Source organism: Eretmochelys imbricata, chromosome 2 (assembly GCF_965152235.1).
Source record: "Eretmochelys imbricata isolate rEreImb1 chromosome 2, rEreImb1.hap1, whole genome shotgun sequence".
NCBI lineage: Eukaryota > Metazoa > Chordata > Testudines > Cheloniidae > Eretmochelys > Eretmochelys imbricata.
The window spans coordinates 16,633,557-16,649,082 of NC_135573.1; the positions used below are offsets into that span (position 1 = coordinate 16,633,557).

The following is a 15,526-nucleotide window of genomic DNA, read 5'->3' on the forward strand; positions in this document are numbered from 1 at the left end:
CATATCACATGGCTGGTCAGCATATATATAAGGAAGAGGAAGCTAGGGCCAAGGAGGTTACAGGTGGTGGGTTTGTGGTTGAGCCTGGGAAAAGCCTCTTGGGAATATGACCAACACTTGCGGTTAAGGTGTTGTATTTTGTGTTGTTTGTGGCCCTTTTGTTGTAACAACCAGGCAAGGTACTAACAAACTTCAACAGGACTTTATTTTCAAAGTGGAAACCTCTTTACCAAGCTGCTGCTGCAACCTTTGTAGCTCTCACTCCGCCTCCTCAACTTCCCCCCCTCCTTCCTGTTTCCTGTACTTCCAGACTCCCAATAGCCAGTGCTCCCAGTTCTAATAATTACAAGCAGCATCTAAACACCACATTCTCTCCTCTCTTAAGAAACTCTCCCAATTAAAATAAACATTGTAGTTCGAACCATAGGAACAAATATGAAACAAGACACTATACTGTTGGCAGAAATATTACACTGAAAACACTGTAGATACTACACAACATAATCTCTAGTCCAGACAGGTGGTCATCTGGGTCTGACAGGCCGTCTCTCAAGCCCCGGTTCCAGAGCAATGTCTTGTTGTGTTGGTACTACGGTGAAGTCATCCAATGCAGACTGGGTGTTGGCATAATCTCCTCTTGGTGCATAGGCAGATGCAAGATAAAAAGCATTCCATACCCGCTCATCAGAAAGTCGATAGCAATAAGGTCCCTTCTTCTCTATGATATTAAGAGGAGCTGTGAATTTATGGTCCCCTTTGCGTAAAATTCCATGTTTTCGTATTCTAACGAAGGAACCACACTCAAACTTTGGTTCCTTAGCACCCCGCCGCTCGTCTGTGAAAGCCTTAGACTTTGCTTCTGTTCAACTGTTTTTCTCACATCATCTTCGTTTGGGGCATCAGGTCATGCCTTTAAAAATCCAGCAATGTTCAGTTAAGTTTCCCATGCAGTAACTCTGCGGGCGATCGTGTAGCCTGGTATGCTTGCAAGAAATCAGCAGTGAAGGTTATCCACAATCGCCCTTCCAGTTTAGCCGTTTGCAAACTCTCTTTCAAACTTCTGTTAAACCGTTCGATTTCCCCATTGGCTTGAGGGTAATATAGGGATAACGTTCTGTGTAAAATGTTCCCCTGTGCTAGAAAAGTTTCAAACTCCAGGGAAGTAAATTGACTACCATTATCTGAAACCAGTTCTTTGGGGTTACCTTCGCTGCTAAAAACTGAAGAGAGGAACTTAATTACTGTAGCAGAAGAGATTTGTGATGTAAACACTATCTCAGGCCATTTACTGAAATAGTCTATTAAAGTGATGGCATAATGGCAGTCACTTGGAGCAGTATCAAAGGGTCCTACAATGTCAATCACCACTTTTTCCCATGCAGATTCAGGAAGAGGAACAGGCTGTAATGGAGGGGCACACATCACTGCTGTCTTATCATGCATTTGGCAAGTCACACAGGATTTTAGGCCAGCCTGTGAAATTGTATGCCCCAGAAAGGAGAGTTCAGTTTGTCTAAATTTGCATTTGGATCTATTGAGCTGGAGGCCTGCTGTGCTGATGCAGTTTAGTACAGACTGCAGTTTATTGTCATGCTCCTAAGAAGTATTTCCAAACACAATAATATCATCCAGATAGCACTGAACTCCATGTTGATTCTTCAGAATCAATTACATCATTTTTTGGAAGGCACTTGGGGCAGATGCGAGACCGTATGGAACACGTTTAAAACGAAATAGTCCCTCATGTGTAATAAATACTGTGAAGTCTCTGCTATCTTCATGCAACATAACCTGGTGGTATGCAGTCTGCAAATCAAGAGTAGAAAACATCTTTGCTCCATGGCGTTCTGCAAATGCTTCTTGTATGTGAGGAAGAGGATGGCTGTCAATCACAATAGCTTTATTTGGCTCCCTTAAGTCCACACAAAGGCAAATGCCTCCATCCTTCTTCTGCATCCCTACTATAGGTGAAACCCATTCTGAGGAGTCGATCTCTTCAATAATGTCCTCTTGAACAAGTTTTCTAAGTTCCTCTGAAACAACTTCCCTGACTGAAAATGGTAAGTGCCATAACTTCTGTCGTACAGGCATCACATTATTCTGCATTTTAACTTTATGCAGAAACCCATAAGCACAGCCGAGTTTCTCCTCAACCTGGTGTTGGGTCCCAGCTGAAACTGGTGTGTGTACCGCAAGAGTGCTTTGCTGAGGAAGATTAATTCATCCATTAACTACCCTGAGATTTAAAGCAGCCAATAAATCTCTGCCAAGGATAGGAGTGCCTTTGTGGACAATGTAGAACTCTGCAGTTACACAGCAATCACCAAAAGTAACTATTACTGGCAGGCAGCCATGTACTGGAATATGGTTCTTCAAATAGCACACCAAGTGAAGTTTGGGTTCAGTAAGAGGCACATCTTTAAAGTAATGCAAATAGATGGAATCAGGTAGTATAGATACTGCTGAGCCAGTGTCTAACAGTAGCTTAATAGAGTGAGATTTGCCTGAGGGTATGGCGGAAATGTTTACAGTGCACCTTATTTGTTCTGGAATATGTGCAGTAGTGATTTTGTCTACGCTCAGCACAGAAACGTCTGGTATTGTGACTGCATGCACCTGTTGATTGAACTGGCTGCTGCGACATACTTTAGCAAAATGTCCAATCTTTTTGCAAAGATTGCACTGAGCTACTTTTGCCAGACATCCTGTGTAGCTTGCAAGGTGTTGTGGGGATCCACAGCAAAAGCATGCTGTGCCCGGCCAATGGGGGCTACGGGAAGTGGTGCAGGCCGAGGGACGTACTCGCCGCCACTTCCCGCAGCCCCCATTGGCCTGCAGTGGCGAACCGCGGGCAGTGGGAGCTGCGATCGGCCAAACCTGTGGACACGGCCGGTAAACAAACCAGATGGGCCTGCCAGGGGCTTTCCCTGAACAAGCGGCATCTGAAGTTTGGGAAACACTGCCCTAAAGAAAGAGCCTTAAAAAGGGCATGAGCATTATGTGCACATCTCTTTCCTGGCTGGTGAAACAGCCCACCAGCCAATGGGCATCTTTGTTTGATAAGAGGTCCGCGGTAGAGCTGGGCAAAATTTTTGGGGCAAAGCCCTCTTTTTGGCTGAAAAATGCGGAGTCAGGTCAACTGAAACAATTTGGGTCAATTTTGGTGAATGGTTTTGGTAAAAAAAAAACAGCAATTTTTGAAATGTCAGAACGGTTAATTTTGTTTCACCTTTTTGTTTGGAAAGATGTTTGTTTGGAATTGCCCTCAATGTTACTTAAAAATCGTTTAGAAAAAGTAAAAAAAAAAAAATTAAAATATTTTGTTTGACCCAAAATGACATTTTTTTCCACGTTTTTTGGTTTGCTGAAAAAAATTAGATTTTTTTTGTTTCAGGTTGACCGAAAACAATTTCTTTTATTTGGCCAGTGAACTGTAAAACTGAGGATCTGCACAGCTCTACTCAGCAGTTTCTGTTTCATATTCCCCATCTGAAGTCATGATTCTCTGTGATATCCTAACTATTTCTGCATTATGGTCCAAATTACCTGAATCCACTGGAGTCATGGATTAATTTGGCCCCATGACTTCCAGTTGCTTATTCTCTATCTGATCACAAACTCCTAAGAATCAAGGATGTTCCTGTAATGCAGATATCCCTAATAATAAAAAACAAGGGAAGAAGAATGATGACGGTGGAGTTTTTAAACTGTAGACTATTTGTCAACTATTTCCATGTGGCATCAATAGCTCTTAAAACAAATCTGCCACTCCATTGTTGGTATACAGGGAGATTAGTACAGGAAAAGAGATGTGTCAGTAAAATGCAAGAATATTCTTTAAACTTTAGTGATCAAGGTTACAAGAGGGAACTGAATAGGGCTAGAGAAAGTGTAATAAATTACAACAGGAAGAAATTAAAAGGAACAAAGACTTTTTCAATTTCCTTCAAATGAGTATAAGCCCTTCTCACATGAAATGAATGCCATTAAACTGAGATACTAGTTCATTGTAGCCACCTGTGAGGAACTGGGCCTGAATTCACATTCTTCAATGAAGTCTTAATGTGAGAGATGCTTTAGAACATTGTGATTCTTGCAGATGGAACATTGTACACCGTTCCATTTGCATCACATTCCTGGTAACTTCCTTTGCGTCAGCGTAATAACACCTACAAGAACCAGAAAGCCATGGGGACAGGGATATGACATCATGATTGGCACAGTCTTGTTACTGAACTGTCTTATTGTGTTCTGTTTTTTTTATTTAGTTACCACAAAAATAATATGTAAAACTAACCCCAACAATCCTAAGGGCAGAGCTAAGGTGGTCGTGTTGGAGTATGTGTTTCTTCATTTGGGGAAAGAATAATGGTGTTTGTTTGTTATGTGGCACTGTAATATTATGATGTCATTAGCTGTTCTGGTACCTGATGTGATAGGCAATTACACTGAAGATAACTACATGGTCACTCAGCAGCTTTAACTTCTATTTTTAAACAAGGTCTAGAGTGATATATAGTAGAACCTCAGAGTTACGAACACCTGAATTATTAACTGACCCAGTCAACCACACATCTCATTTGGAACCGGAAGTACACAATCAGGCAGCAGTAGAGAAAAGAAAATAAAAGCAAATACAGTACAGTATTGTGTTAAATGTAAAATACTACAAAATAAAGAGAAAGCAGCATTTTTCTTCTTCATAGTAAAGTTTCAAAGTTGTATAAAATCATTGTTCAGTGAAAACTTTTGAAAGAACAACCATATCATTTTGTTCAGAGTTACGAACATTTCAGAGTTACAAACATTTCAGAGTTACAGACAACCTCTGTCCTCCTCCCGCTGCGCCAGAGACTTCTGTATCACAGGGCTCTCCAAAACTGCAGCAGCGAAAGGAGCAGAATGTGGGGTCATTGGGCGCTGCTGTACGGGCCCCAACCCTGTCCGCTAGTGGGGCTGCTGTATGGACCCCAGACAGGAGACGCAGCTGCATGGAAGAGCTGGAGGCGGGGCTTGGGCTAGTACAGTTGTGCCAGAGGAGCTGCCGGCGTGGGGCCACCTGGTGGCCCCATGTTCTGCTCCTCCTGTGTCTTTCCAGAACGGAGTACCAGCTATAAATATCTTACTGGTACGGCATATCGTACTATACCACTGTACTTGCACCACTGTCCACGGGCCAGGGTGCTCTCTCCCACCATCGATCACAGTCAGAGCAAAGAGAGCCCACTGAATGGGCCAGGCCTCATTGTCACTGTAGCTCCATGACAGCTGTGGGCATTTTGGTGAACATACAGTAACAGTTTGAGTTCGGGGGCCATACATTGCAATCGACTTTGTTAGAAAATACAAGGACAAAACATCTGCCCTAAATGTGCTTGGGACCGCGACTGCTGTCAGGCTCAGTTGGGAAAGGGAGTCTGCCCAGAACTCGAGGAAGGCAAGAGAGGGAGAAAAGGCTGCCGCTTGCTGTTGGAAGTGTCTCTGTGGTGGGGAGGACTCTGTCAAAAGTCCTAGATTCCACTGATCAGTTGCTGCTGTCGACACCTGGCAGAAGGGTTACACAAATGAAAGCTGGGAATCTCTTCCGAGGGTCCATAGTCCTCTTTATTTACATGGGGCTCACATGACTCCCATCCCCAGCTCGCTTGTGGTAGCTACCAATAAATTCAGCCTATGCCATGTGCAGCTCCCATTGACCTCAAGGACTGCAGGATGGGGCGCGGGCCAAGTGCTATGTAGAATGGCTGTGCAAGGCTGAGAATGCACAAGCTCAGTGCATGGTGTGCCACAACAGTCTGTGGATCCGGTCAGGTAAGCAGGACTGAATTATTGAGGATCCTCCAACTGGCTCATGGTGATCTTTTAATGACATTGAGATTTTGTGTAGAGGTTAAGATTTATTTTCCCCTCTGTTCCTAAAGGAGCTTGAAAACAGGGAGCCAGCACAATCTGGCAGTAGATATCCCAGCCTTACTGATGGCATGATGTGGGGGATCACCCTTGTGCATGGAGAGGATCCTGTGATGTATTAAACCTGGCATAGAGGCTCTTATGCTACCTCCACCTTTGCTGGCGGAGGGCAATTTAGGGATTCCAAATTTTCTGCCAGTCCCTGGTTGCTGTTGGCAACCAGCATACATTAAAGCAGCCTTCAGCCTATGCCCAGGATAATAGTAATAGAGTGAGCTTTATGCCAGCCACTTTTGCACTGTGTGTTTATCAGATAGAGACAAGAATCTGAGCTAGTAGTTCTTTGCCTTCAAGTAGAGTCTTTTTCTATTTGGCAAATGAGTTATTTCTTGTGTTTATGAGTAACCTCAAATTAACATGGCTATTCTTGCGCTGCATCAGCAGGAAGAACACCAGCTTTCAGTATATAGGCCTGCAGGCACCCGTCCTGCTTATAAAAGAGCATAGGGCCAAAAACCAATCCCTACGTGACCCCAGTACAAACATACCCATTCAATGGATTCCTCATTTACAATTACATTTTGAGACCTATCAGTTATCCAGCTTTTAATTCATTCAGCGTGTTCCATGTTCATTTTATAGAGATAAGGTGGGTGAGGTAATATCTTTTATTGGACCAACTTCTGTTGGTGAGAGAGACAATCTTTCCAGCTTACATAGAGCTCTTCTTCACATCAAATGCCTTCCAGAAGTCTATTACATCCACACTATTACCTTTATCAGAAAATTTGTAATCTCATCCGAAAAAGAGACCAAGTTAGTTTGACCGGATCTATTTCTCATAAACTCATGTTGATAGGCATTAATTATATTACTCTCCTTTAATTCATCAAGTACCATATCAGCCACTCCATTATCTTGCCCTGCATCAATGTTAAACTGACAGGTCTATGATTACTCAAGTCATCCCATTTACCCTCTTTAAGTGTTGGCACAATATTCAGATAATCTAGTCTGACCTCCTCCATAACCTGGACCATAACTTCTGGTTAAACAAGAGCATATCTTTCAGAAAGACATGCAACCTTGATGCAAAGACTTGAAGTATTGTAGAATCTATCACATCCCTTGGTAGGTTGTTCCAGTGATTGATTACCTTCACTTTTTAAAATGGCATCTTTATTTTCGGGTTGAAGTTGTCTAGATTCCACTTCCTGACATTGGATCTTGTTTATACCGCTGTGTGCTAGGGTAAAGACCTCTCTAGTATCAAATCTTCTCCCTGTCTGTGAATCATTCTTGTGGCTCTTCACCATAATTTCAGCAGCACTTTTTAAAGTGTGGACACTGGAAATGGATGCAGCATTTCACTGCTGGTCTCAATACAGTTAATGCCACCTCCCTACTCCTCAGTATTCCTCTGTTTATTCATCCAAGGATCACACTTAGTCCTCCTAGCTACAGCATCATACTGGGAGCTCATGTTCAGTTATTTGTCCACTATGGCCCCTAAATCCTTTCCTGAGTATGGTGTTTAGATGTTGCTTGTAATTATTAGAATTGGGAGCACTGGCTGTTGGGAGTCTGAAAGGACAGGAAACAGGAAGGAGGGGGGAGGAGTTGAGAGGCTGGGAGAGAGCTACCGAGGGTGCAGCAGCAGCTGGGTAAAGAGGTTTCCACTTTGAAAATAAAGTCCTGTTGAAGCTTGTTAGTACCTTTCCTGGTTGATACAACATTTTGGCAACGAGGATGGATCTTCTGCCTCTGAACCCACCTGCACCCTTTCTGTAAAGCCCAGGTGAGCCTCCAATTGCTTTTACTACCTGGATCCATATGTTTGAGACTTATCTGCTTGCAATCAGTGCTACAGAGATTTCTGAAGTAAGAAAGCGTGCTCTGCTAATCCACTGCCTTGGAGCAGAAGGGCAGCATATATTTTACACTTTTCCCTTGCAGACGATAAATATGAGACTGCACTCACTGCATTAAAGAATTTTTTTGTGCCAAAAGTGAATGTAGTAGCTAATCGCTACAGATTTCGCCAGCGTGAGCAGAAACCAGGGGAAACCTATAAAGCAATATATTGCTTCCCTGAGGAGTCTGATTGTAACTTGTGACTTTGGGAATATAGCAGATGAGATTATTAGAGACCAGCTCATTGAGAAAACAACCATGCTTCATGTAAGAGAACGCTAACTTCTAGAACCACAACTTACACTAGAAAAAGCAATAACCATTGCTACTCAGATTGAGACAGCTACAGTGGAACCCAAAATAATGAGCATGGATACAGGAGGCACAGTCCAGGCTGTGACTCCTCTGCAGAAAAGTTCACTACCTCTGCAGACACACAATTGCAAGAGGAAAACAAATGAAACCCCACCAAATCAGCAAATTCAAAATACAGTAAAAGCATGCTTTCACTGTGGATCCCCACAACACCTTGCAAGCTACACAGGATGTCTGGCAAAAGTAGCTCAGTGCAATCTTTGCAAAAAGATTGGACATTTTGCTAAAGTATGTCGCAGCAGCCAGTTCAATCAACAGGTGCATGCAGTCACAATACCAGACGTTACTGTGCTGAGCGTAGACAAAATCACTACTGCACATATTCCAGAACAGATAAAGTGCACTGTAAACGTTTCCGCCATACCCTCAGGCAAACCACACCCTATTCAGCTACTGTTAGACACTGGCTCAGCAGTATCTATACTACCTGATTCCATCTATTTGCATTACTTTAAAGATGTGCCTCTTACTGAACCCAAACTTCACTTGGTGTGCTATTTGAAGAACCATATTCCAGTACATGGCTGCCTGCCAGTAATAGTTACTTTTGGCGATTGCTGTGTGACTGCAGAGTTCTACATTGTCCACAAAGGCACTCCTATCCTTGGCAGAGATTTATTGGCTGCTTTAAATCTCAGGGTAGTTAATGGATGAATTAATCTTCCTCAGCAAAGCACTCTTGCGGTACACACACCAGTTTCAGCTGGGACCCAACACCAGGTTGAGGAGAAACTCAGCTGTGCTTATGGGTTTCTGCATAAAGTTAAAATGCGGAATAATGTGATGCCTGTACGACAGAAGTTACGGCGCTTACCATTTTCAGTCAGGGAAGTTGTTTCAGAGGAACTTAGAAAACTTGTTCAAGAGGACATTATTGAAGAGATCGACTCCTCAGAATGGGTTTCACCTATAGTAGGGACGCAGAAGAAGGATGGAGGCATTTGCCTTTGTGTGGACTTAAGGGAACCAAATAAAGCTATTGTGATTGACAGCCATCCTCTTCCTCACATACAAGAAGCATTTGCAGAACGCCGTGGAGCAAAGATGTTTTCTACTCTTGATTTGCAGACTGCATACCACCAGGTTATGTTGCATGAAGATAGCAGAGACTTCACAGTATTTATTACACATGAGGGACTATTTCGTTTTATACGTGTTCCATACGGTCTCGCATCTGCCCCAAGTGCCTTCCAAAAAATGATGTAATTGATTCTGAAGAATCAACATGGAGTTCAGTGCTATCTGGATGATATTATTGTGTTTGGAAATACTTCTTAGGAGCATGACAATAAACTGCAGTCTGTACTAAACTGCATCAGCACAGCAGGCCTCCAGCTCAATAGGTCCAAATGCAAATTTAGACAAACTGAACTCTCCTTTCTGGGGCATACAATTTCACAGGCTGGCCTAAAATCCTGTGTGACTTGCCAAATGCATGATAAGACAGCAGTGATGTGTGCCCCTCCATTACAGCCTGTTCCTCTTCCTGAATCTGCATGGGAAAAAGTGGTGATTGACATTGTAGGACCCTTTGATACTGCTCCAAGTGACTGCCGTTATGCCATCACTTTAATAGACTATTTCAGTAAATGGCCTGAGATAGCGTTTACATCACAAATCTCTTCTGCTACAGTAATTAAGTTCCTCTCTTCAGTTTTTAGCAGCGAAGGTAACCCCAAAGAATTGGTTTCAGATAGTGGTAGTCAATTTACTTCCCTGGAGTTTGAAACTTTTCTAGCACAGAGGAACATTTTACACAGAAGGTTATCCCTATATTACCCTCAAGCCAATGGGGAAATCGAACGGTTTAACAGAAGTTTGAAAGAGAGTTTGCAAACGGCTAAACTGGAAGGGCGATTGTGGATAACCTTCACTGCTGATTTCTTGCAAGCATACCAGGCTACACAATCGCCCGCAGAGTTACTGCACAGGAAATAGATAAATACTAAACTGAACATTGCTGGATTGTTAAAGGCATGACTTGATGCCCCAGATGTGGATGATTTGAGAAAAACAGTTGAACAGAAGCAAGCAAAGTCTAAGGCTTTCACAGACAAGCGGCGGGGTGCTAAGGAACCAAAGTTTGAGTGTGGTTCCTTCGTTAGAATACGAAAACATGGAATTTTATGCAAAGGGGACCATAAATTCACAGCTCCTCTTAAAATCATAGAGAAGAAGGGACCTTATTGCTATCGACTTTCTGATGGATGGGTATGGAATGCTTCTTATCTTGCACCTGCCTGTGCACCAAAAGGAGATTATGCCAACACCCAGTCTGCATTGGATGACTTCACCGTAGTACCGACACAACAAGACATTGCACTGGAACCGTAACTTGAGAGATGGCTTGTCAGACCCAGACGACCTCCTGTCTGGACTAGAGACTATGTTATGTAGTATCTACAGTGTAATATTTCTGCCAACAGTATAGTGTCTTGTTTCGTACTTGTTCCTGTGGTTAAAACAATAATGTTTATTTTAATTGGGAGAGTTTCTTAAGAGAGGAGGGAATGTGGTGTTTAGATGTTGCTTGTAATTATTGGAATTGGGAGCACTGGCTGTTGGGAGTCTGAAAGGACAAGAAACAGGAAGGAGGGGGGAGGAGTTGAGAGGCTGGGAGAGAGCTACAGAGGGGTGCAGCATCAGCTGGGTAAAGAGGTTTCCACTTTGAAGATAAAGTTCTGTTGAAGCTTGTTAGTACCTTGCCTGGTTAATACAACACCGAGTCACTGTTTTTTCAAGGTGCCGTCCCCCATCCTGTAAGCATGACCTGCATTCTGTGTTCCTAAATGTATGGCCTTTCATTTGACTCTACTAAAATGCATGTTGTTTGTTTGTGTACAGTTTTCCAAGTGATCCAGAGTGCTCTACGGTTGATTTGTCCTCACCGTTACTTACCACTCCACCAAACTGCGTGTACTCTGCAAACTTTACCAGCAAATGATTTTATCTTTTCTTTCAGATCATTGATAATACAGTGCTTCTCTGTAGTCAAGTCCCTCTTCAGAACCCACTTCTGCCAGGCTAACCACAAGGAATCTGGAAGATTTGTAATGACTAGCCCAAGATGCAGCCAAGCATCATCTCGACCTACTTAAGTCATATGCCTTTCCCTTAACCTCTGACTGTTCCTCAGTCTGACTTTAGAGTGTAAGCTCCTTACAATCCTTATTTCTGTTTGGAAAGAGCATGGTGTAACCCACTGGTCAGTGCATGGCACATGTCCCTCTCTGTGCCTAATCCACAGAGAACATGAATCTGTTACAGCCCCCCAGCTACAAAGCCTGGCTCTGTAGCTTCAGCTGTAGAAACATATGTATTTGATTCTGAAAATCCCCGTTGTCAGCCAAAGTGCTAGCTGTTACGCTAGCATGCGTTAAGTGCTGCCAGAAACATATAATAAATAATAATGATGGAGCATAATGCCTCATCGGGCCAAAACACATAATAGCGCTTACCCTGGAGTGCTCCATCAGGCAAACTTCCCCCGACATCAAACGAGTTTTGCCAGAAGATATACTGAAGGATCAGACCTTTTGCATCAGCACCATCAGAAGAACAGCACAGTCCCGTTGGGCCTGATACAAAGCCTGCTGAAATCAGAGGATTACCCTCTTTGCTACTTAACTGCTTCGCAGTGAGCACAAATGAGTGTTTCTGGCAGTTCCCACACCGTAACGACTCCATGTGTACATGCATGCAGCAGGGCAATTCTAAACATTTTTATGAACATAGTGATGTTTTTTTAAACTGGATAATGAGAATCTGGAAGTTAGTGCTGGTCAGGTTTAGGGCTTAAACTGCTTGAGCAGTTGTAACTGAAACGAAATTATTAATTTCTCTCCCTATTGTATTGGGTAGAAAAGCCGAAGGAGCTGGTACACTTGACTATCATCCATTGCTATTTGACATTTTTACATCCCTTTGACAGTAGGGTGAGTGGATAGCAAGATTACACTTTTTTTCGGGGTGGTTGTGGTTATAGATGCTTACATAAGACAAAACCCCTAATATCAGGATGGTCCCCACTAGTATCGGGATGTCTGGTCACCCTATTTGGCAGGGAAAGATAAATTAGCGCCCCTTAGTCTGCATCTGGGTTTGAACATTCGCTGTTGCAATTTGAAATTGTGATGCACTGTTCATTTTTCTCCATTCCTATGTAAGGATGTGATGTACATTCAGATTCAGCACTTAGGGTTTTGACAGCGTGGGCTATGTACACTGTACAGGTTTAGCTAATCCTGAGATTAGGATTTAGAAGCGCACCTTGATGCAAAACAGGCATTAGGGCAGTGGAAGCACTTCCTAGGCCAGAGCCAAGTCTGGCTTGGTAGAAGCAGTATGTGGCTGGACAGAACACCTTTAGGGGGAAATCATATATGGAGACAGTAGCAGCAGCCCCTAGTTCAGAACTGGGTCTGGGGGAGGGGGCAGGCACAACCTCCTACAGACACAGAACCGGGTCTGGCCTGGGGTGGGGAGATTTGAGGGGGTGGGGGGCAGGCACCTCCTCATACAGAGACAGAACCGGGTCTGGCCCGGGGTGGTGGGATTGGAGGGGGGCAGGCACCTCCTGGTACAGGGACAGAACCGGATCTGGCCTGGGATGGGGGGAACTGGGGGTGGGCAGGCACCTCCTCATACAGAGACAGAACAGGGTCCAGCCTGGGAGGTGGGATTAGAGGGGGGCAGACACTTCTTCCTATAGGGACAGAACCGGGTCTGGCCTTGGATGGGGGGAATTGGGGTTGGCCAGGCACCTCCTCGTACAGAGACAGAACCGGTTTTGGCCTGGGATGGGGGGATTGGGATTATTGGGGGGCAGACACCTCCTCATACAGAGACAGAACCGGGTCCCGCCCGGGGTGGTGGGATTGGAGGGGGACAGGCAGCTCCTGGTACAGAGACAGAACCGGGTCTGGCCTGGGATGGGGGGAATTGGGGTTGGGCAGACACCTCCTCGTACAGAGACAGAACCGGGTCCCGCCCGGGGTGGTGGGATTGGAGGGGGACAGGCAGCTCCTGGTACAGAGACAGAACCGGGTCTGGCCTGGGATGGGGGGGGGGGAATTGGGGTTGGGCAGGCAGCTCCTGGTTCAGAGACAGAACCGGGTCTGGCCTGGGATGGGGGGGGGGGAATTGGGGTTGGGCAGGCAGCTCCTCGTACAGAGACAGAACCAGGTCTGGCCCGGGGTGGTGGGATTGGAGGGGGCCAGGCACCTCCTCGTCCAGGGACAGAACCGGCTGTGGGCTCGGGCAGGCACCGGCTACGGGGGCAGAAGCGGGTCCGGCCCCTGGCGCTAGGGACGCTGCTTGTTTAGCCGCCTCCCTGCCGCGGGGCGATCCGGAGGGCGGCGGCTGCGGGGCTGGGTTCAACGCCCCCCGCCCCCAAGCAGCCTCTGCGGGAGGCAGGCCGCGCCCGGGCCCCTCCTCTCCCGCCATCCTTCCTTCCCATCCTCCCCTCGCCGCCCTGCGCCCCCCGGCCCCGGCGCCAGACCCTGCCCAGCCAGCCGCGTCCCGCCCGCGGTGGGCAGCCCGGGGTGGGGCGGGCGGAATCCCCCGCGCCGCGGCTGCAGCGGGGGGCGGCTGACGCTGCTGGGGGATCCCAAGCGGGGTCTTCCCCGTGGCGGGCGCGGGGATCTCCCTGCCCAGCCGCTGTGAGCGCCCCGAACCCGGCCTTTGCCTGGGCATTTAGGGCTCGCTTTGCAAAGGGTGGGGCCGGGGGCGGTTCCCCCGGCCCATGGGCGAAACTGCCAGGCACGCAGCACCCGCCGCCGGCAGGCTCCATGCCCGGTGCACGATGAATGACTCGACACGCCGGGGCTGGGGGGTGCGGGGACACAGAGGCGCGCTGCTATTTGCTGGGGACATACAATGGGCCACTCCCTAGCGCGAGGCTTGGGGGGCGGGGGGGCTCGCAGGCATCGGGCAGGCGCTGGAGGGGAGGGGAGCAGACGGGACTCCGGCCTCTGGCTAGTCGTTAAACTCCGCGATGGTGTCACCCCCCTGCTGGGCCAGGGGCTGCTGCCGCCCGCCTCTCTCCTGCCATCATGTCTTTGCTTTAGCCCCGGCTGCGGCTCCTCTCCAGGGATGATGGCCTGACAGCGCTGTGATTCCCTCCCCCCACCCGGCTTTTTTTTCTTTCTTTCTTTTTTTTTTTTTTCTTTTTTTTTGGAGGGGAGCTCGGATCATGGCATTGGGGCTCCGCAAGCTGCTGCTGCTTACCTCCAGCTGCGCCTTTAAGGACCAGCGGGAAAGATGGGACTCAAGTCCAGGAAGGCAGCAGCTGCGGGGAGCGCCGGTGGCCGGGAGCAAGACGAGAAGAAAGTAGGACTCGCGCCTGGGGATCTGGAGCAAGGTTCTTTGGCCTCGGGAGCTGGAGCGGATAAAGATGGGACCCTGCTGCTGGAAGGAGCTGGGAAGGAAGAGGGGGGGAAGAGGAATCCGCAAGGGATTGGGCTTTTGGCCAAAACACCTCTGAGCAGACCTGTCAAGAGGAACAATGCCAAGTACAGGAGGATCCAAACTTTAATCTATGATGCCCTGGAGAGACCCAGAGGTTGGGCGCTGCTGTATCATGCCTTCGTGTGAGTAGCTGGGATTATCGTGGTTGTATTCCGCGGGGGCAGGGCAGGGGGGAGAAGATGGGTTGTGTTGTCATTCCGTTGTGGTTTTCTTTTGTGTTGCTCTTCTAATAACTGGGGGAGGTTTGATCGAAGGTCCAAGAGGTGCCCCACTCTTGTGTCCTGCAGCCTGGAAAGTCCAGCTGATCTAGTTGGAAGCTTTGGTAGGTTGCCACCAGAACACACGCGTGCAAAACAATCCCTTGCAAGAGCAGTCGATTGCAGTGGTGAGGATACATGGAGAGCTCTGAAAAACAGGGAGAAAGGTGCTGAATGGAATTGGCTTTGTCTTGGGGCTGGTAACTAGGGTATTCGTAGAGAGCCTGGATTCAAGGAGACTGGCCCTGTAGAAGAGAATATAAAGTCATCCAGCCAGTGCACATGTGAGTTAACATAATTTTAAAGGCTAAAAACCCTGAAAGGGGTGTGGGAGTTTCTCATAGAAGATGCATATTATGCCACTGTTTTGCTTTATCATTGTTGGCATAATGCTCATTGGAACTTGTTCTGAACAAGGAGAAAATTACCAAGATCTCATTATGGGCTAAAAATATGCCTTTTTTTTTTTTTTGCTATCATCAAGATTTCTAAAATGAGAGGCTGTTTTATTTAAAAGGCTTTCTTTTGTCTTTGTACAAATACATTCTCTTGAATACACCTATTGAAAACTATTTTATGAAAGCTGGTGAAACGAGATGGAA

General features: G+C 46.3%; 1 protein-coding gene across 1 annotated transcript in view; it reads left to right on the forward strand.

The window, feature by feature from the left end:
* The first annotated feature begins 14,118 nt into the window (after window positions 1–14,118).
* Window positions 14,119–15,526, forward strand: part of KCNQ3 (potassium voltage-gated channel subfamily Q member 3) — a 258,655-nt gene continuing 257,247 nt past the window's right edge. The window contains exon 1 of the mRNA XM_077808831.1: window positions 14,119–14,789. Within this exon, the coding sequence (XP_077664957.1) occupies window positions 14,461–14,789 (329 nt within the window). The 5' untranslated portion in view covers window positions 14,119–14,460. The remainder of the gene's footprint in view (window positions 14,790–15,526) is intronic.